Genomic DNA, 22,976 nt, shown 5'->3' with positions numbered 1-22,976 from the left:
CCCCCCCCCCCCACCTTCCTCCCGCGACTGAGAGCTCAAGTGCGATACGAACCACGCGCTGGCGATATTTTCCGCAGAAACTGCACGTTTTCCGCAGTTGTCACTCTGTAACCCGGCGAGGCGGATGGCGCCGGGGCACTTCGTAATTAGACGTCGGGATAAGGATTGCCTCAGTTTTAAATCGTCGATAGTAACTCGGGGGGGGATACTCGTGAGAGTACTTGGGAGAAGGCGGGGATTAGCACGCGGATTAACCATTCGCCTCTCGGCATTCGCACATAACGGTGCACATAATTACACCCTCTTCCGTGATCCCGGTATCGGGCAGTCAGCTTTGGCAAGNGTCAAGTTCTCCCCCCCCCCCCTCTTCCTCGTGTCACGGTTTCAATGAAGGAACATCGTCTCTTTGTGCCTTAATACAAAGTTCGTTACGTCTCACGCATGTATGTGAAGAAGACAATCTTTCCCTCCTACATCTACGTGAAGAAAAACCGAGTCTTCACACAGTTACATAAAACAATCATAATGTGGTCTGCGGAGAGGATTCTTGGAATAAACGGCGGTAGCGAACGTATCAATAGTCGCGTCAAGATCGACGATAATCCACGGTTGAAAATATCTCTGGTCGCGACGAGACCGGTTCAACAAGCTGGCGATAGCTCAGCGAAGCGAAAAGCCGGATACAAAAGCTAAAATTACGAAATATGACGGCGCCTCGATGGCGACAGGACGTATCACTCAATAACTAGAGCGATATCGGTCAGCGTCGACATAATTAAGCAGATGTGGCGAAAAATAAAAGAAATGAGAGCGTTCGCGCGCTAATTTGCATGCGCGCCGTGCGACAAGAGGTAACGGTTTATTTGAAAATGCGCCAATATTTGCGTGAATTATTTGACTTGACTTGAATAAATCATAAGATTGAATTATTCCGGATAATTCCAGAACAATCCACTATGAATAATGAATAATTATTAAATGCGCGAGTAAAATTGTCCAGAGGAAAAATGTTAAATATACGGATCAATCGCGGCGAATGACAGATTTAATTTTACTTGCAAACGCCGCGCGCAAGGAATGACATGGGAGAAAATTCGAAGCACACGTCACAAATTCGATGTTTCTTCGGGAAAAGATTGACACTTGGAAATCGCAACCATAGCAAGCATCGCAATTGCAAGACTTTAGATTTGGGAGAAATTATTTGCACCCCATCCTCTCTCCCTCACAAGAGCTTTTTATATCTAATAAAGGGAAAAGCAAGATTTTAATATTTTTATTTGAGACACGTATCGCTGATATGAAATATCACTAATAAAAAATACTTTGAAAAATATAGCTTTAGTGTCAGTAAATTGCTACTACTATTGTTTTTTAACTAAAACCGGAAAAAAGATACAGTTGAAGCCGACGATGATAAATTTATTTTCAACTTTTCATTCTAATTAACTCTCAACGTAATTAAACTTCAATTAAATCAAGTTTAATTAATTTTTCATTTTTAAAAGACCATTATTTTAGTAAGATTTCTTTCCAGTGTGATAATTGCAGACCCGTAAACCACTCCTGGCCGGCATCGTCGGCACTCGAATCGAAGCGACTCGATAATCGTCTCAGAAGTGCGCAGCCCCGGTTGAGATTTTGCCGCGGAACAACTTGAGGTTGTGAAGAAAACTCGCGGAACGTGCGCGGCGATATCTCAAGCGGCGAATGGAGGCGAACTCCGCGGGAATGAAGCACTTTCGCACGTGTCATATCCGTTGGTTCCTACTCGCGACGCAGCGGCGCGACGAAGACGACGGGGGAAGATTCGCGTGATGAGAATTTCGCCAGCGAGCCAAGGAAATGCGCTTTTAACTAACTGTCACCGCCCGATGTTATAAGCCACTTCGCGCGACGACGCGCCCACAGACCGCGAACAAATGCTCACCTCGTAGTTGACCCTCGTGAACTTACAATTAGCCGAGTTCCCGAATAACTGCCACGCGAAACGTAATTATCATATTCAGAGTACGGCCGCCCCCTGCATTCCGCCGCTCGCTCCCCAAAACGTTTTACGCTCATTTCGAATGTACTGCGTTATTATGCGCGTGTAACGCCTCGGAAATTGGCCGGCGAGCTAATTTATCGTTACACTTCGCGGATGAGAGCGTCGGCGCTTAATGTTCGATTTAACGGCCCCCTTGTGCGGAGAAAACGAAAGCACCGAGTATCGGAAAATCGTCGCAGTCAGTTTCCGTTCTGTCGTAGTCGGCCCTCTTCAGAGATCTTGATTTGATTAGGATCAGAAAAAATGACTTAATCTCACGGTGATGTGGATACATCGAAAGGGAAAATGTATGAAAGATAAAAAATATTTATTCGACGGGTACTAATAATATATTTATTCACACCGAGACAGATATTTTTACACTAAGAACAGAAATATTTTCACGTGAGAAAATATACATTATCTTAAATCTGTGCAGCTCGTCATAAAAACAACTGTCCGCTCTACATATTTAAATAAAAGAATTTCGATTTTGGTAAACATGTTATTGGTACCCAACGAGTAAATATTTTTTTAATTTTTTTTAGATATTTTTCCTCGCGGTATATCTGTCAAACGCGTGTGTTGTGTGTGTTGTGGCGATATGTACCCCACGGAATTTTGCGGTAATATTTACTCACAATAACGTTTGTTGTATTTTTTACACCTCCTGTACCTCTTCTCCTTTTTTCTCACCCTGATCATCAAACTTATGTAATCAATTATTGAGATTATGTTCGATATACCAAAGGGATGAACAATCTCTCAGTAAAAATAAATAAATAAATTTCCTCGGCGATGTTCGAACTAGTGAGGAGGACAAATTGAACAGATCCAAGCGTAAGCATATGCTTCGATTATCCGTGAAAAGCTTAAGCTTCGTATTCTCGCGGTTAAGCTAGCGATTCTCCTAAATTCGCCTCACTTGGGCAATATCCGAGTTCGACGATAACGTCGATCGTCAGCGCGAAGATTATTCTATTATTCGTCGGATTCGAGACGCGCTATTAACTTCCGGTAATCGCGGTGAAAGGGACACAAGTGACGCGGGCAGGCGAACGCGCGATTTCACCAAAAATGATTTACCGTTCGCGTCATTGAGCACGCGAAACGCGAACGGGGAAACACGCAGCGCGCCCCTAACTGCTACTCAGCACATCGTGTCACATTTGCCTACATTCAACCCCTCGCATTCTCCAGCCCTACTGAACCGGAGGATTCTCCCTCTCCCCCGCTCTTACGCACTGACAGAGCAACCCTTCCCTCGAAGCTTAATCAAGTCCGCCCGTGACAAAAGGTTACGAGCGCGCACTTCGAACGTTCGTTCGCAATCGAGGACAGTTTTCACCGCCGATCCATTGTCGCTCCTCCTTTCCTTCTGCGAGAGAGAGAGAGAGAGAGAGCTTTTCATACATTTCACTTAGAGAGATACACGTCGGTCCTTCACACACGTACACGTGGGGTTTACACAACCAACCGTCCTGCGTCGCATAGTGGTGCCAAAACAAACAAAACCGTAATGTTTAAAAATGTATCCGAATGCTGAAATATATCTACATTATATCAAACAGTTGAATAATAAAGCTGCAATAAAAATAAATAAAATGAAATAAAGAAATATGTGTCAGAACGAAAGTACACCGACAGAAATCATAGTTATTTTCGACTTCAACTAGTTTTCTTCCTTTAGTTTTTAATGACAAAAATAGTAGCGATGCTCAATATGCACGTGAAGTTATTATCACTGACACGATAGTAACAATTACCTACATGATTTTTTTCTCTTAGTATAATAAAACAGTATTAGATGGTTAAAAAAATGATCAGGGTCGATTATTGATTTCTATGCGAAAATGTGCCGTTTATTGATCAGCCGTTGGTTTCTCACCTAATAAAAAAAGTCGTCTAAAATTTACCATTGTTGTTAATTTCTGTTTCGTCCGCAGAAACCACGCTCAGGCCCACCACTGCGCACCACTGAGGTCCCCTTCGATTCATCTCGGACTTCAGCCGACCCCGCTCTCTCTTATCTGACGCGCAACGAGGCGTCTCTGAACGTAAATACATAAAGTGCGCCGCGGAATCCATAAATGTTAGTTGTTGGTGTAATTAAAGTGAATACCAGCCAAAGTCCTCTCGTAATAGGCAAGCCGCGCGGTGAGAGCCCGCTCCAATTTAGGTTGCTAGGGAACTAATCTTCCGACACTTCGTAGATTCCGCGCGTTTCAATTTGCCAGAGTGGAGATTACTCCGATCTAACGAGTGTCGATGGAGCCCGAGATTAGACCACGATAGAACGGCATTGTGTTATGCTAAATGCGGAGATTATCTATGGCGGCTTTTGCCGCAATTCCCTCGCACACAGCGCAATAAATAAAGGCAAACTTCACGGAGGTATTTTCGTCAACATGTCCAAATGCCTCCAATGTAAGCAACAATGCATTGTAACTTAACTATGCATTATAACGAAATTTCAAAGAATTGTAAATTGTAAAGAAAAGAAAGGTTAATAAGAAAACACACTGAGAGAAATTCAACTATTTTCGGTCTCAAAGACGTCCCTTTTATAATTTTAACTATCAAAATAGTAGCAAAACGCACGCAAGGTTATTATGATTGACATCGCAGTAACATTTACCAGAAAAATAGATTTCCTGAATATATACTTTCACTACGATAATTATAGTTACGAATAACCAATATTTTCCTCTTAGTGAGCGAATCATTATCCGTACAGAAAATGCACTGAAATCTGATTGCTTGCAAAGAACGTTAAGATCGTCCGTAGAATTTTTCTGTGGTTGAATGTGTGCGCTCGAACTTTGTCAATTATGGAGATCTTCCGGGCACTCGTTTTCAACGAACTATTTTTTTCTCTAGCGTGTTTCGCTTCACGGAATGTAAAACTACTGTCATTTGTTTGCACGAGCCATCGGAGCTGTCGGCAGTAATTTTAATTTGGACGTTCGCGCGCCCGCAGTCTTTGCAGAGAACGGTGGACTTCCTGGTTCTCATGATTAACCAACTATTTTTTTTTCTAGTCTGGGGCATTCGGTAAAGTGCAAAAATACTATTCTTTGCTTGCACACAGAGCGCTGAGACTGTGCGCAGAATTTTTTATCTTACTTTAAAGATCTTTACTTTAAAACTATCTTCGCAGATGGTGTCGGCATAAAGCAAGGATCTTACATAGTTCAAGTCATGAACCAAGTCATTAATAAATAAGATAAACGAGAGAGAGAGAGAGAGAAGAGACTCAAATGGTCCCCTCGAGGCACACGAGAAAGTACATCAAACTCCTTAGGAAATGTAAGAGGAGATTGCGCGTAGATAGAGGCGCGTTAATATATCACGATAAGAATATGAGAGATTTCACGGTAATTATTTTACGTAATCGCACTCTCTGTCCATCTTGGGATCGTTGGCGAGTTGAGTAAAAGCAGATAACCCCGCTATCGAGATGACTAAAATGAGTAAGGCTTTTAAATCCCTGCGCTTTTCGAAGGATATGGAGTATGTAATGCGACAGGCGTGCCAACTTAATTCTTCGGTTTTAGGTGTTATCACCCGGCCCACGGAGGCTCGGGATCCTCATGGCGGATTAAACCGAGATTACGTAAGAGTTTCCAGTAATTCCATGTACTTACCCTATCGGTTGTCTCAGGTACGCCCGATTCCCGCATTCGTCCCTGAAAACAGAAAAAAGCCGTTTTTATTATTTTGGTGTACATTTTGGCACACATCACACGGTAATATTCGGCAAAAATGTTCCTTTCACTGCCGATGAAAAAGAAAAAATAATAAAAGAGACGATAAAAAAGTGAAATAAGGAGCAATGGTTTCCTTTAATATCCGCTGGTTCCACAATACTTCCACGATGTGCAAATGCACGGCTTTTTCGAATGAAATTATATTTTTCTATCTTATATTTTCTTTAATTCAAATTATTCTCATCGTTCCAATTTAGGTACAAAAGTATCAAAATACAATCGATCGAAAATATGAAAAATTTACGAGATATTTCATATTTTACATCGCACACACGCGTGCAAAACGACATTGTCTTTACATATGTGGTTGACCGTGGGGAAAAAAGCACGTTTTTCCATGTGAATTTTATCCTTCGCACAATCCTGTTCCGATCCCGTCATCCTGTGTGTACAAAAAGTACTACAGTGTGGTCATCGAAGCGCGGATAGTTCACGGCATATTTCACATTTTATGTAAAATGTGTATATCGAAAATCGCGAAATAAAATTTCTATTTTTTTCCCGCTTCCCAAATTGAATTTTCGAAACACTTTTTACCCCCGTATGTGGTAATTTTAAAATAAAAATAATTAAGCGAAAAATAAGTTAAACGAAAAACGTTCAAAATAAAAAACCAGGTCTCAAACAGTTAAGGGCCATCAGCCTTTTCCTCCGCCATTTTCTCCTCTATCGCCGATCATAAGAGACGTACTTTTCCCATTTCGAACCGCAGGGAGCACCCTGTATACCGATTTATGGCCCCGGATAAGTTTTCCTGGATCTCCCGATCCGCGTATCCACTTCCTGTCACCGGCGGATTGACGGGGCATGTGGCCGTCGGAATCATCGGAGAAAATAAACCGGGGATCGAAGGAAGAAAGCACATCGGTGCACGGCTGTTCCCATCCGGCTCGCCGATAAGAGACGGAGAAGGAAGGTCGAGAAAGAGAGAAAAAGGGAGAGAAAAAGAGAGAGAAAGAGAGAGAGTGAGAGAAGAGAAACAAAATAAAACGAGAAACGCGCGGCGCTCCGCGAATCGGAGTGCCCCTCGCTGAATTTCCCTCGAGAAAATCACCTTATCCCCCAACCTCGATCCTTGTTCCCGCAGACAGGAATGAAATATCTATTTGCATACGCGCTCGCGAGTCCCGCCGGTGGTCTTGTCCCTCTTCCTTGCGTACGGCGGTCTTGGAACTCCCGGCAAGGTAAATAACGATCTGAAATTTTCACGGCACCACCATCGATGGAGGCAATCGCGGCGAGGTCCGCGGAATCGAACGATCTCGGCGACTGACTGCAGAAGAAAGAGAGCTGCGAGAGAGAAAGGAAGGCAGAGAGAGAGAAAGAAAGAGAGAAAGAGGAGGAAAAGAAGTAGAAGAAGAAGAGGAAGAAGATCAACTTTTTTCGACAAATAAATTATCCGTCATTTAGTATGCAACGAATGGCGCTTCGCAGCCGGAGAATCGCCATTTTTTTTTACCAAGGCTCCGATTTTTCTATCAAGAATTTTGCGATTGCAAGGACCATCTGCGGAATTTGGACATGCGAATATTGTAATGGGGGACGTGTCGTGTGAATGCAGCGAAAGTACATTGCGTCTTCAGTTCGGCTTTCGGAAAGCCGAACGAGATACAGGGTGCGGCGAAAGGTATGCCCTCATTTTGGAGAGCAATCAATAAAATACTATTAAATGTAGAGGATTGGAAATTTTTTTATTACCTTTGGTACTTCAAACAGTTTTTTTACATTAACGTTTAAAAACGATATCTGCAAGATGGCGGCCTCCAGTAGCAATGCACTGATGTAGCCGATTTTGGAAGCTTCGGGCTGCGTTTTGGCACATCTGAATCGGAGTGGCGTTCACCTCTTCGATGATTCTCCTTTTTAGTTCTTGTAAGGTATGGGGACGATGCTTGAAGACTTTTTCTTTCAGATACCCCCACAAGAAAAAGTCACAAATGCTCAAATCGGGCGATCTTGCTGGCCACCCCAAATCACCCCTCAGAGAGACGAGTCGAGTAGGGAACATTTGCCTCAGTTTCGCCATAGAAATGCGGGCTGTATGCGCTGTTGCTCCATCTTGTTGAAACCAAATCTCCCCCAGATTTGTCTGTTCACTCAACTCCTGCAATTTAGGCTCAAAAAAGTTTTCCAGCATGAAAACATAACGTTGAGCTGTAACTGTAACAGTATGGCCATTTTCCTCAAAAAAATAAGGCCCAATGATCCCAAATTTGGATATGGCACACCAAACAGTGACTTTTCGTGAGTGCAGAGGTCTCTCATGGAATTGCCTTGGGTTGGTGTCAGCCCAGTACCGAAAGTTCTGCTTGTTAACATCACCAGAGAGGTGGAAATGGGCCTCGTCAGTGCTCCAGAAAGTTGACGTTGCAGGGATTCGGTTGAGCATTTCTTGACAAAGATTGACACGGTTTACAAAATCATCGTGTTTCAGTTCTTGCACAAGCATGATCTTGTACGGGTGGAAAAACAATTCTTCGTGCAAAATTCTCCGGACAGAACGATCCGACAAACCCAGTGCAACTGCATGCCTCCGAGCAGAGCGCCTAGGCGAACGTTCCACTGATACCCTCACTAACTGCACGTTCTCTGGTGTTGTTGCAGTTCTGGGTCTTCCAACTGCATGAGTTCTTACTGTGGATCCGGTTTCTTCCAATGAAGAAACTCAACGTTTGATTGTTTTTCCATCAGGTACGGAAACATGGCGCGGAATATGGAATCGCAAGCGCATTGCTCTCTGCGTCGCAATGACTGAACGGCCATTTTCCAAAAAAGAGCGCACAGCGAATCCACGATGTTCTCCAGTCCAAATCATGATGTTAACTGAAAACGGTTGAGAACAACCTTCCTAATGAGACCCTGCCCAACAACCTACTCACGCCATCTGATGAGCAACGGATTTTTCAAACTCGGGCAAACCTTTCGCCGCACCCTGTATAAGTTTTCGCACGAAATAAAAAGGAAACACTCGTGGCGGTTTCGATGTCAAAACTTATTCACTTTTTTTTATTTGGTTATAACTTATCTTCGCGGGATGAAGAAAAATAATTTGTTTGCGGACAAACCTGGCCAAATTGTGGACGAACGTGTGTCGCGTGCATTTTCGAAAAATTTGCAATTTTCGGAGTGCTAACTTCATAGATAAGGCGAAACACGGCCTTTTTCGAGTTTTTATATTTCTTACTTTTCCGAACTCGAACATTACGTCGACATAATCCAATAAATACATAATCTCGCATCGTTCTATATACATGGCCGTACATATTACGAAGGCTGCGCCACCGCCGCCGCGCGAGTAGATCAAAGTGGAAACGGACGCTCTACGATGCTTTATGTCGGGATTGCGCTTCGAGCTAAGGAAAGAGATTAAACTCAAACACGAATGGTACAACGAATCGGTAAGGTAATGCCGAAACGTATTGACTTACGTGTATGCGGAGTATTGCAAAGAAACGTATATTAGTGACAGAAATACGCGCTCCCGCGGCGATTCTCGGTGAATTTTTTTCCGCGAGAGGAATCAGCGAAATCTATATCGCCTAGTCGTAATCTCAAATTTTGTCGTTTTTTTTTCATCTTATGTACGGAGAATTTCTTCGTAAAAATTATACCATTGAATTTCGTGCCCAAGAAACACATGTATCGATATTTTGTTTTCATTTGTTATACCTCGGTTTCATATATGTGTTATTTATATTTTTAGGAATTGTGGGGTGCAATTTCACAGGTGAGATAAACTTCGCCGACAGTTTTATTCCTGCATTACTACTGAGGGGAAAAATATTTGGTATTTGTAACCATGATCGCATAAGTGAAAGAATTATGGTTGAAATAACCATTTTTCTAGTATTATTGTAGTATCAGCGATAATAACCTTACATAATGCCACTTTCATATCTTGGGGGTTAAAACCAGAAGAAAATATAGTTGATGCTGAAAATGATAATTTTTGTGGAATTTTTCTCAATATGGAAAACACCATAAAATTTTAAAAGAATTTATATGAAAAAAGCTATGTATATATATTCTCCATATATACATATATATCCAACATGTGAAATTTTGCTATTCTCTCCAACGATAATTTCGCACACGGCTATATAAATATATGTAGACCCGGGACGAAAATTCTCCGCAGTTTTCGTTTTAAATAGCCGAAAAATGTGCGAACGCGAAATCAATTTTTCCCAATAAAATTTTCATCCGGAAGTTTTCGCTACATATACTCGGTCGACGTATCGGCCGAGATTTTTATTTCGCGCGGATATTTCGCTGCAGAATTTTCACCGATGGCATCCGCGAGGCGCGCGCCGTTACACCGGATAAATTTCTTCGGCGTCGACGTCGCTTTTCGGCGGGAAACCGATAACGAGGAACGAAAGGAACGATAACGGGCGGTGTGTGTCGCGCGATATAATGGAGATACAATTTGCTCTGCGTGTAGATTAATACCGTATTGTGCGCGATACTTGAGTTACGGGCGGCATAAAGCCCGGGACAGATTAAGGCAGTGTTATGTGTCAATACGTCGTAGAAATTCGATCTGCTCCGTGTCGCCGGCGGTGTTGCGGCGCGTCTCACACAATAAAGTGTAAATCGGCAACTTCATTAATCGGACAATGGCGCGTTCATCTTGCTATTCTAACGAGAAACGGCGACGACCGCGTCGTAGTTCCGTCGCATGACGAATAACTCTCTCTCCCTCTCCCCTTCCCTCAGCCGAATAATGGTTCCTGTATGTAACGCGATTAAAGGAGACCCACCTTTGTAATTAAACGCCGCAAATTAGCGAATCCGGAAGCGATATTTAATCCCATAATACGACGACCGAATTTTGAGAAACGATGCTCGTTTCTTTTTCTTCCTATATTATATCGAACAAAATATACGAAATACTTTAAATATTTACATCTTACTTACAAGTATACATACGCAGTTTTCAGTCAATCCGCATTTTGACCAAAAATCTCATCCCATTTTTGAGATAAGAATGAAACTTTCAACTGATATCGCAGTCGGATAACCTATCTTGGAAGAACTTTGGGTATTCTAATGGGAATTTATACTGCAACTCGGAAATTCACTGGAAAAATTTCTACGCAAGTCTCAACGAAGTCGTGGAATAATGATCAAGAAGTTTGCATTCATAGCGAGTATCTTCAATATGCGGCGATACATGATAATTGTTGAAGAATTGAAAACAAAACACACATGAAAGATATAAAAATATTCAGTCAACGATATCAAAAGAAAACACGCCACTGGCAATAATAACAAAGCGCTCGCGAATAAAAGGTGTGCAGCGTGTTTAAAAAATCGATAGGTCGTAACGGAAGCGGTCGACTTCGCGTAACATTCCACCCGTTAATCTATCGGCGATTCGTCACTCCGTTAACACACGTTTCGTGTTGCGAAAGATAATATTGCGGAAACGAATATATATACGTGTATATATATATATATATATATATGTATTTGCGAGAATGCTCCGGGTTAAGTGTCACCGCGTGTTCGCGCGCGCTAGTTAAAGGGTCGGCTAACGTGATTCGGCACGTTGGTTATGATAAATAGCCGGACAGCCGGCGAAACTTCGGCTTATAAATCTATCTTACTGTCAACCTCACACAGCCTACGACCGCCGGCCGAAGCGGTGGCCCATGTGTAACCCCGTACGCCAAAATTTCTCGCGGTATCCGAGATTGCGGTGGATATCAGCGCTTCCTAAGCTCGATCTGAACTTTCGCACTTAATACACGGGAGCAGAATTTGCCACGTCAAATTTAACTGACATAGGTAATCTATTTAACCGCATATTATGACCTGAGCTATAAGTAACTTCGGTTATTGCATTACGTGAATTTATTTTCGGTATGAAGTGTCTCTCGGCAGAACCTGACCCGTTATGTGCGACTCAATACGTCATTAATAATTACTCGTATCCTTAATTAATGGAATAGCGCACCGATTTTCTGAGCGAATGTCGAGACAAAATAATTGATACGGGTTGTAAAATCCCACCGGTAAAGACAACAAATATTTATTGCGCTGAGAGGAATTACAGTTACTTTCGGCCTTATCTAAACTCTTTTTATGGTCTTCACTATGAAAATAATAGTAGCAATATATTACATATAAGGTTATTATCACTGATACTATAATAATGTTTACTGGAAAAATGGTTCTCCTGACTATAATTCTTTCACTATGATGAATACAGTTACAAATATCAAAAATTGTTCTCTCGGTGTACTTTCTGCCTGTTAATCAGAGAGTCACTATTATTAATATAACGATTTAATATAACGAATATGCGCGTATTGTGATATACTTAACGCTATAAATTTGTCAGTAAATACAGACTTCGAGGAGAATTTATTATGTATTAAATTTTTCGCCCCGAAGTATCAAAATATCATTTTTTATCCAATCCGCTTATAACATAAAGTTTTATCATGTTAAATGTTACGAAATGACCTGAACGTATAAATATTATTAACTATATGGATTTATAACATCACTTCGAGTCATTTATTATTATATATTCACGGCAACAAATTGAGATTTTTAAGCGCACCGTTACTTATAAATATAAAATCTCATCTCGTATCATCTCCAGATATTAATTTATAATCAAGTTCTGTATCATTACATATTTTACGTGATAAATTCTCCAAGCGCATCGTTATTTAAATAGAATCTCTTCTCGACAGCCACCTTTCTAGACCATATTTGAGTGATGTGCAATTTTTCCCAGCTTAAACTGATGCGAAAGAATATGATCTTCTTTCAAGAATCGATTATTGAACCGCATGGAAGGGAATGCCAGTTATATCTTGAGACAAGCTTCAAGATTCTCGGTTAACAATCACAAATATAACGTTACGAATATCAAATCGACTATCCCATCCGAGACCCGTCTATTGAACCATATCGTGTTTCAAGATAGATCTCGGATTAATCTCTCAGCCGAAATACGACTATAAATATAGCACTATTGATAGATGATGAACGTACAAATTTTATTAATCAATAAAATCAAACACAGCATATTAATACGCTGTGCATACTAATTTAATAACTTTTAAAATACGAATAGTTTTTGTCACGTGAAATAATTTTTAACTAAAAATCGTAAATAACTTTAAACGAAAATCACGTATATTCTTATTTCCAAGCAGTCACAATAGAATCAATAACTTCGTTAGTTGGGAAAACGATCCATTGCTATTATTAACAAATATATACACCGTCGCCACCGTAAAACATTTCATGTACGAAAATAAATCTAAAGAGTGAAAAAAATGGAATGACGTTTGGCTGAGCCCGAAAAAAAATCAAACTTCAGTAAATACTACAAAGAGAAACGCTATGAACAAGATAAATACAAGTAGCATGTTATAATTTAACACACACACATACACACCATCAACACGGTCAAAGATTTTTCTTACTTGCGCTGCACAACGACCATGACGTTTGCCACCAGATGCTTCGAAAAACGTGAAACTAATATTCAACGGTAAACGCGGGGTATTAATTAAGCGCGATACGCCGGATATGCTTTAACTTTTGCGCTTTTACGCATTAACGACGGCATTTTCGCCGGTATCTTCCGGCTAAGAGCCTCCGGCTGCACTCTTACCCGAACGACATTCTATTCTCGCCTTCCCTACCTCCGCCATTATTTCGGCCCTTCTATTGCGATGAGCGCAGCGGATACCGAAGATAATCGATTTAATTGTCAAGAATACATTGTTAAGGGATCGTTATCGGCTGCGAGTTACGTGCCGACGTTGTTTGCTTACGCGCGCAAATAATGGCTTTGTATCGTGGAGAATCGCGAACTAATTAACTGCTCGCGTCAGACATTGTACGTCGCGCCAGTTTGAGCGGATGCGGTGACGCAAATCGCAATAACGTCCCATCTTCGCGAAAATTATAACGAATTTCGACGGCCGATCGCGGCCGCCCGAACTTGACGGACTAAGTGCGTCGACGATATCTCCGTTCGTTTCGCAACGGATAGGATAGAAATTCTGTTGCTGCTTGGCGCCCTTAAAGATACACAATAAACGATTTTGTTTTAAAAACGGTTCACGAAAATTTTGTATTACTTTAACACGAGGAATGCATTAAAAAGCACATGAATATAATGTTAAATTAATATGTTCACCTTTTCAACATATGTCAACGTCAAATTTCAATGTGGATCGTTTCTAAGACAAAATCTTTCACTGCGTAGTTTACATATATTCAGATGGCTTGTAATAAAAACCTACTTTAACGATACTATTAACTTCTCTCTTGAACCTTTCTATTCTACAGATTTCATTTTAACGCTATCGTAAAACAATCTATTTTAATGCTAAAACAGCGGAAACAGAAATTTAAGACATCGTCGCAGTACAAAAAAAATAGGGACTATTATTAGAATTGAAGTGAAAGCTTTCAACAGAAGGCCAACACTTTTCGACTCGAGATCTCCGACTCATTCTCAGTCGATCAGACCGATCTCACCGATGCGTGTAACGAACAATTCCTCCTCCTTCATAACGTCAGTCCTGGCTGAAAGGTATAATTGAGACAGAAGTTAATGAGAGAGAAGTGTATTCTCTCGAACGATCGGAACAGCGTCAATATTCAGAATATGGTTCGCGGGAAGAACATTGCAGCTTCCTTTCATCGAAATTCCTCACAATTTCGCCATATTTTCTAACAGGAGTAAACTGCCGGTGGAGTTTATCTCTCGCTAAGGAACGTAGTTTCTATAGTAAGATAGCGAATTTTCCCGAGGAATATATAAGTTGTAGAACATATAAGCTATAAGTGGGCGAATTACTGCGGATTTGCTGGGAAGGCTTCCGCCGGAAGCAACTCGCACCGTAAAGAGTTAAGTGCCGGTGATCCGCCATGACAGTCGGCTATTTGCATTTTGCGTCGGGAAGATTCAACGTCTCTTCCTCTCCCGGCTGGAGGAAACACGGAATGATAATACCGGAGCAAAAGTTGGACCGTGCCGTTTCGATTAGAGATTTCCCCGCTCGCGATTTCGGCGGAAGACGTTCGGCTGGCAGCGGCGGCAGGAAGAAAAAAGAGAAAAGACCGAGCAATATGAAACTTTTCGCGAGAGCCGGAAAGAATAAGAATTGCAATGAGCCTCGGACGCCGCAATGTCTGGACGAATTCTCGCGAAGGGAGAAAATTCCTACGAATATCTTCGCAAATGTTCGACGGGATGCAAACGGGCAAAAACCTAATTAGGGGGCATCTTTTTAATAAGCGGATACCGGGAAGGGTGTCGTTAAAACTTTGCCAGAATGATTCCTCGTTGAACGATCTGCCTCACCACTGGAGATTCGCTAACGATCGGAATCTCTTTCTGCGCCACTAGGAAATGGCGAAATTGAAAGGCAGCTGATTCGAGGTAAAATCGAAGAGCATTGGTCGGATTCTCTTCCTAAACTACTAGCAAATACAGTAAAGTTGGAAAGCAGCTGATTGAAAAATAAAATTGAGAAAAATTTCTATGCATCGAGAGAAAAATATCTGGCAGATATTTCCGATGGAATGTCTGGTGGAACATATATTTGTAACTATAATTTATAACTATACATCATAGTAAAGAATTATAATCAAGAGAAGCGTTTTTCTAATCAAATATTACTATACTGTCAATAATAATAACCTTACATGCATATTGCCACTACCATTCTTACGGTTAAAACAAAAAAAAAGGTATAATTGAGACCGAAAATAACATAATTTCTCTCAATGTGAAGGAAGCTTTATACGAGATGAGCAGGTAACTGTTACCATCATGAGAATCTTCGAAAAATAAAAATATTTGACTAATGACTAGATAAAAAACGACGTTTGAAGGTGTTCAAAATAATGACTATTGACATCAATGCAAGTTCCGTGAGGTAAATTTGTCTTCTATTCTAATATTTTGAAGATATTCAAGGCGGTAATATGTATTCGTTTCTTCCTTACATTATTTACACATGTATTTCTTTTGCAAAAAGGACGTAAGGAAAACGCCTGGCGAAACTGTTCGCAAACTTTTCCCCTAAAACGAGGTACGCGAAGTTCCTCGTAAAGTCGGAAAGAAACCCGAGCAACTGGTCCTCGAACATGCTTTCGATTAGTCTCTCCCGCGTGGAATTCTCCCCTTGACGTCGCAAATGGAGCCGTCAGTGACGACGCGAGAGGCAACGGCGGACAGTCCCTGTAGCGAACAGTTTCCTCGACAGCGAGAAGGCAACCTCCAGGAGGTGGTTAGTTCGGGATCTTGGAGCCGGGTAGTCTCGCGAGTTTCACACACACACACACAAGGATATGCCACACACGTTAGACGTCTGGAATGCAAAGCGCCGAAATACCTCGCAGCTCCTTATTAAATTGCGAACATTGCGTCGTCCGCTGCGACTAATACGGAGGATCCCGCAAGAGCGGAGCCGAAGGAAAGAACGTCTTACTTCTTGTCCTTCGCCTTCGCTTGGACATCACACAGCAAGGAACGAGACAGCAAGGCAAACACGCAGGGAAATTGTTTCAGAGAAATAAACGTTTTCGAAAATAAAATTATAACTTCATTTCCGGCTTCAATTATATCTTCTTCTGATCTTAACCCAAAAGGTAAGTAAAAGCGATATGCACGTTAGGTTATTATCTATCACTGATATTATAGCGACACTCTTACTATAAAATTTATGCGATTATAGTTGGAGACACTAAGTATCTTTTTCTTAGTGTGTCACTCTAATATGCAACACCCTCGTATTCGCGCACGGAAGGAGTGTCATTCTTCTTCTTTCGCATACATTTTTCTCAATTTTATTTTCGAATCAGCTGCCTTGCAATTTTGCCACATTTTCCAGAACATATAGATATTTCTCCTTGAGTTTCGCTAGCATCGGAAAAATATCAATTAAAAAGGGGAAGAGTCGCACTCAGGAGCGATCGAGTAAATTTCCGCACATTCCGAAATTTTGCATCACCATTCCGCATCATGAGTAAATAAACCCAAGTGACGCGTTCTTAGTTAGAATGAAGTCCTCTCAGCCGATATATTATTTTGACCTTTCTTCCTACTGCGACCCGTTTACTTTCGCCGGTGTTCGATTCATCTTTCCCCGTTGGAGTGTAAACAACGGGCGAATCGCGAAGACGGTAGAGGAGGGAGCGAAAAACGCGAGGACGTAATTAACCGTCGCGTGTTAATGGTCGCTGTAATTGCTTTATTCCGCTTTAGCGCGGCGGTCGGCACGCCGTTTGTTACCCGGCGCGCCTCGTCGAAGATTCGTGCATCTCTTCATCTTCCGGGGCCCCTTCTTAATCCGGATAACATCAAAAGTTTACGAGATTCGCCAGCGAGAACCAGTGGATAAGACTCCGGAGGCACCTACTTATCCGCCGCCCTTTGTCTTCCCTTCTCATCCCCCCCTCCGGACGCTCTTCGCGCGATCGTATCTTTCTAATTTCCTTCCTCGGTCTATTCCATTAGCTAAAACCGATCGTTAACGGTGGTCGATCGGCTTATATAGGGGCAATCAAAGCGGAAGCGAACGGTTTTATAAATATCGCCGAGCGACGCTTTAACTCGCGACCGTTACGACGGAGGCGACGAATGCCGAGCGGCGAATAATAAAGAGGCGAGGACACAAGGTGAATCAGCGAACGTTCATTGCCTCCTGTATTTATACGGTCACAGCCGTATCGGGAATGGCTAATGTCTCGCGTCATTTTAAATACACGAGAGTGAGGTAGGAGGAATCATTCGTGATGTAACCAAAAAAGGGGTGATCCTTCCCTTTCTCAAAATAAATGAAAGATGTTAGGCAAAATTCTTTTTCGCGTGCAAAGCTTTGCTCTCGAAAGAGTCGATTTTGCACACTCGCGTACGATCGAATGTGATTTAGCAGATCGAATGTTCCCATTCTTTTGTATTCCCGTTAGTGTTTTTGTTAATGCTGAAGGCGATTGACCCGGTAATACTACAAATGTGTGTGTGTGTGTGTGTGTGTGTGTGTGTGTGTTGTTTACTTATTATTTATTTATTATTTGTTTCATTTTTTATTCATCTTTTAATCGAAAACGTTTCCGTCACGTGTATATATGTGAATCGACGAAACGACCGCAAGAACTGAGACTCGATCGTCGCAGAGAAATATCGAGGACATATAGGACATATAAGAGGGTGAATGCGGAAGCGTCATCTCGCGAAGTGGAGACGCGCGCGCGCGAGAGAGAGGATTGTTCGTAATAATTTTCCGAACTCACATCTACCTCCTCCCCGGAAACGCGATTCGAAATTTTAATCTCGCCCGGCGGCGGCGCGCGACACTTTCAAGTAAGATTAACTCTGTTTTTCACTTTCGCCGTATTAAAATCCATTTCCATAAGCGTTCGTGCGCGACGTTTTAACTCGGCGCAAAACAACGGGACCGTAACTTTTGATTAAGACGACCGAGGAATTAAAGTCGCTCGCCGGAGACGGGGAGGAAAAAGAACGAAGCGTGAGCGACAGAAAGGGAAGAGAGAGACAGACAGAGAGAAAGAGAAAAAGAGTGGGGGGGAGGGGGGAGAGAGAAAGGAAGAAGTGGACGAAAGCGGAAGGTAAGAAAAATTTATGCGCATTTACGTGAGAACAGCGTCGTTTCCGGCGGTTGCGCTCGCTCGCCCGCGCGAGCGAGTGCAAAAAGAAGAGAGAAAGGGGAAAAGTGGAACGGCAGAAGAGAGGAAGATCGTGTAAAGAGAAATGCAATTCTAATCGGCTGTCCTTTCCACCGCCGTGCGCGTTTGGTCGTCACTGTTTCAAGAACAAAGAAAGGACCAACGGTCTCTTCGCCGAAGTCTTTTCCTCCTTTGTCCTCGCAAAGTTGAAGAGAGAGACTTCGCGATCGATCGATGAGCGGTTGACGAGAGACGAACCTTTCGCCGTTCTTTCTTCCCCGTTTCCGCAGCGAGGAGATTAATAATACGCTCTCTTTGACGCAGCGAAGCGCAATACATCGAAGCGCCAGCCAGCTCGGCGTAGCTTTTGTGGCCGGTATATAATTGCCGCACTTAATGTTTAATTGTTACTTAACTCGGAAACTCGAAAGATTCTTGGTGCCCGCGCGCGCACCGGTTATCCCGCGAAACTCCGCGCAACCGAGGAAATTTCCAGACGATACAATAGAAATTCCATTTAGAAGTTACTTATTGAGATTAAACGTGGGGGAATAATTGGGGTGAGTGAATGAATAATGATGAATAGGGGAAGGGCTCGCGAAGTCGATAGTCGGATCGTGTCGCTCAAGATTAGCGGTCGCGAAAAATCCAACGTCAAGAATATCGCTCTCCGTCGATTATTCCGATTGTAACATTTCTTTTAATCGCAATGGAAACTTTAATTGTGGGAAATCTCATTCAAACAAAATGATATTTGACGTTAAATTATGTTACTTATATGAAACGAATCCAAACAAACACGTATAATACTAAATCCAACTTTTTTCTCTGTGTACACGTAGAAAAAGGATCAGCGAGTAGAATTCAGACGTAAACAGCTAAGAATGTTTCTCTGAAATAGGAATCCGCGTAGATTTCCCGTAGTCCATTTTCCGGGGAAATCCGATTGGATCCCATTTGGATACGAAAATATTTTCTGTCAGCTATTGAGAAAAAAAAAAGCAATTCATTACCGTTAATAGAAGTCGTCTTGAAAAATAACTCCGTCACCGTTATCGTCACAGAAGGCTGTAACATTTCATTTTCATCACAAATTCCGCGAGATTTTTCGTTACAAATTCCGTTATTTTTCCATCAAGTTTTGAAGACTTCCCTTTTTACGATTCGCCGCCGCTCGTCCGGTGTTCATATATTTTGCAAGGTAACAAAGAAAGTAAGGAGCATGTTCGTCGCCGTAACCGTAACCAACGGTGAAAAAAGAGGGGGGGGGGAGGAGGGAGGAAATATGACACCGCAAATCGTCTCCGAAGAAAAGGAAGAACTTGCGAGCGCGAGTAGTGATGCGTTCGCCGTTCGTACGCAACGCACGCACGCATGCAGTGTGTGCGCAATCTTCGCGCGATATTCAACGTTAAATTCGTCCGATGGGACGACATCGGAGACGAACTGATCTGCGGCGCCCCCGTCTGTTATCTCGTTGAATTATCAGCGCATCGTCGCGCTAGAAACGTCCGACTTAATCCCGGAGGCCCCGCGCGCCCCGGCTCGGAACCGCACCGAATAATACAGCGAGTCGCGTATCGCGGATGTATCTTACAAGATGGAGACGACTTAACGGATTTCAACCCCCTCCCTCCCTCCTTGCTCCTCCCTACTCCCGCACCTTCTTGTACGTACGTAGAAGGCGATTACATTCACGGATTACCGAAATACACGACTACTGCCACTACGACAAGCCAACGGGCGGTGTGCCCTTCTTACCTCCTTTACCCTCCTTACCCCCTTCCTCCCTCGAGTGTCTCACAACGACGAATTTGTCTTTTAGGGGAGTAAGTGCCGGGTCTTAAGGTCGAGATTCCGGCGGAGGTTACGTGTGTATTTGCGCCGGCGGTTGCGGCCCGCGAGCAAATCCACCGGGTTCAAATTTCATTAAGCCGTAATCCACGAAGATCTCGCTCTTCGACTGTACACGGCAATTTAGCGGATTAAGCGCGCCGTATGTTCCCGAGATAAACCGAAACGAAAAGCCAGCCGTCGTTAGCGTTAGAGCGGAGCGGCGGCCGACTTTGAGAAGCCGCCGGAGTCGAGTGTCGGCGCAAAAATGTACCGGCCGGGTCGGCTCCTTCCCCCGTTGCGAAACTCTTCAAGTTTTGATCGCGACGTCTTTGCCAACGAGATGGGGGAGGGAGGGGGTGCGGACGAGAGAGCATTTTCTTTTACGGTGGAGCGTAAACGTTAAATGCGAGTCGCGCGAAGCTCCCGAGTCCGGCGTCGTTCGCACGATCGCGAACGGCTTGCGGGACAGCGTGAATTCTCCTCTTGGAAACTCGCCTCCCGAGAAGGCGTCTTAATTTTAATCGCGACCGACTCGTCAGGTTTCTTCCTCGATTTTTCATCGAGGTATGATAGCTTTTCCGTACATAGAGAGAGAAAGAGAGAGGGAGAGAGAGAATATTGTGATTTTTTCATGTAAAATTCTTTCTCTTGGTGCAAAAATAATCAGCAGTACTGCCTCAACAGAGTTCATTTTGTAAAATTTGCAATGGTGCACGATAAATATTGCTACGTGATGAACGTTGCTAAATTTGACTAAAAAAATTTCTCACGGTAATTCTTCCAGTCTTGCTAATTTAAATGGTAAGTTTCTCAGCGGTAGGCCTCAGTTACGAAAATACAAATAGCACGTGTGAGACGGTAAGACGATAAATTACGGCGGAACATCGACGCGCCGTTCGATTACGAAATTCTACGGTAATTTTCCCTGCGAAATTCTTATACGAAGGCGAGATGGGAAATTAAGCGCGCTCCGCGAGACGCGGTCAAGCGAGAAACGACTCCTGTCGTTCACCTCGACTCGAGGGCACTCTTCGCTTCATCGGGAAATTTAAGCCAAGACGACTGCTTTACTTCCGAGTAACGAGAGCGGAACTTGCGCCACGATCGCCGCCGCATCAATCGCGATAGCGATTTTAAGTATTTATGCCGCGGCCGGGTCAGATAACGGACCTCCTCGCGCGCAATTAGTTTGCCCGCAAACATCCTCCTTTATCATTAATTATTCCGACCGGCAATCTCATCGATCGCTGTGATCAAACAATCGATTTAATGCGATCAAACAAGGTCGCGAGCCGGCCGGCAACCATAATTACTCTAAACATTTGCATTATTCACCGCTCACTTCAGAATAAACGCGTATTCTGAATTACAAGCGGCCAAGTAATTCCCAATCATTTGTCTCGACCAGAATGGCGAGTGAATTTATGCGCTCGGCGCAAAAATAAACAGTTCTCTGCGATACGAGTCGCAAAATCAGTGGGAAACCTTTGGGGGATGTGATTTTCGACAAATTCTGATTCCGATAATCAATCGAGTAAAAATGTTGATGCTACTTTGACGGTCTTAAGGATAGTTTTGCGCCTACTTCGACGGCCTATAGGCTAATAAAAGTCTAATTTGACGATACTACGCTTGTTAACTTCTCTCTTGAATCTTTAATTCTCCGGATTTCATTTCAACGCTATCTTGAATGACCTATTTTTGACGCTGAAATATCAAAAACGGAAATTTAAGATACCATTAAGATCAAAGTAGGAGTGAATTATATTATTATAATTGAAATCGTAAACCTATTTCGCTAGCTTAGCTTCTACCACGTTGTAGAGATAAAAGTGTAACGTGGAGCTAAAGTTTCAACTCGGGGAGTTTTCACGAAGGAAAATAAAAGACAGCTCGGTTGTTGAGACGAATAAGAAAATTCTCTCGTTCCTTCTGCGTAATATTTTTAAAGGGTAATAACGTAAAAGTAATTTTTTCGATAGTAAACGATGTAAAATCCTGTAAGGCGCGTTGCGCAAGTCCACGCAGCCAATTATGCAAATGCGACAGAGACCGGGAAAGATATTCCGTCAAAGAGATAGACGCGCACGAGAAACCCCCGATGTTTCGCGAGTTCAAGTTGTCCGGTTGTCTCGCCGTACTAGACGCGAAATTCCGCGAAATTACTTTTCGCTTTTCGGAGTCCGAATTTATCTTAGATCTTTCATCCGGTTATGCCTCACGGCAAATCTACTTCGTCGAGCTATAAACGCGTCGCAAAACTAATCGGAAAGAAAGATGTACGAAAAAGTCGAAACGCCGGAAACTCCGTAGAATGGTCGGATAGAGTATTTGTACGTAATCATATATATTCCCGTCCAATCGAACGTACCGATCGGCCGTCTTCAGAGAGATATTGTATATAAAGGGGTGACATTTAGGATTGCGGGCCCGTCTGATCAAACGTAGTCGAATCCGATCGAATCACGTGTGTCCGCCGCCTGGTGACACGTCACGCACGACCCTTGCATTCGTTATAGACGGCTGTACACGGCGCCTAAATACGAGTTTGATTACTCCTTTGATCCTGCCGCCGAGCGTACGCGTCTCATTAAGGCGGCGCGCGCTGCGTTAAGATCTCGGCGAGCGAAGTTATCGTCGCGAGATGCATTTTCCGCGTCAAGCAC

General features: G+C 42.9%; 2 protein-coding genes across 4 annotated transcripts in view; one reads left to right on the top strand and one right to left on the bottom strand.

Annotated features, from left to right (window-relative positions):
- Window positions 1-22,976, bottom strand: part of LOC106746836 (cadherin-87A) — a 223,162-nt gene that overhangs the window by 171,416 nt on the left and 28,770 nt on the right. For all 3 annotated transcript variants that reach the window (XM_014623909.1, XM_014623928.1, XM_014623918.1), the window contains exon 3: window positions 5,677-5,718. In XM_014623909.1, coding sequence (XP_014479395.1) covers window positions 5,677-5,718 — 42 coding nt within the window. The remainder of the gene's footprint in view (window positions 1-5,676; window positions 5,719-22,976) is intronic.
- On the top strand, window positions 7,663-8,683 carry LOC106746865. The gene is made up of 2 exons (XM_014623982.1): window positions 7,663-7,995; window positions 8,404-8,683. Exons 1-2 carry the CDS (start codon window positions 7,679-7,681, stop codon window positions 8,456-8,458), a joined length of 372 nt encoding a protein of 123 aa, XP_014479468.1. The 5' UTR covers window positions 7,663-7,678; the 3' UTR covers window positions 8,459-8,683.

This window comes from Dinoponera quadriceps, unplaced genomic scaffold (assembly GCF_001313825.1).
Source record: "Dinoponera quadriceps isolate SergipeBrazil2010 unplaced genomic scaffold, ASM131382v1 scaffold192, whole genome shotgun sequence".
Taxonomy (NCBI): Eukaryota; Metazoa; Arthropoda; class Insecta; order Hymenoptera; family Formicidae; genus Dinoponera; species Dinoponera quadriceps.
The sequence above is the reverse complement of the archived record's forward strand: the minus strand, read 5'-3'. Positions and strand labels throughout refer to the sequence as shown.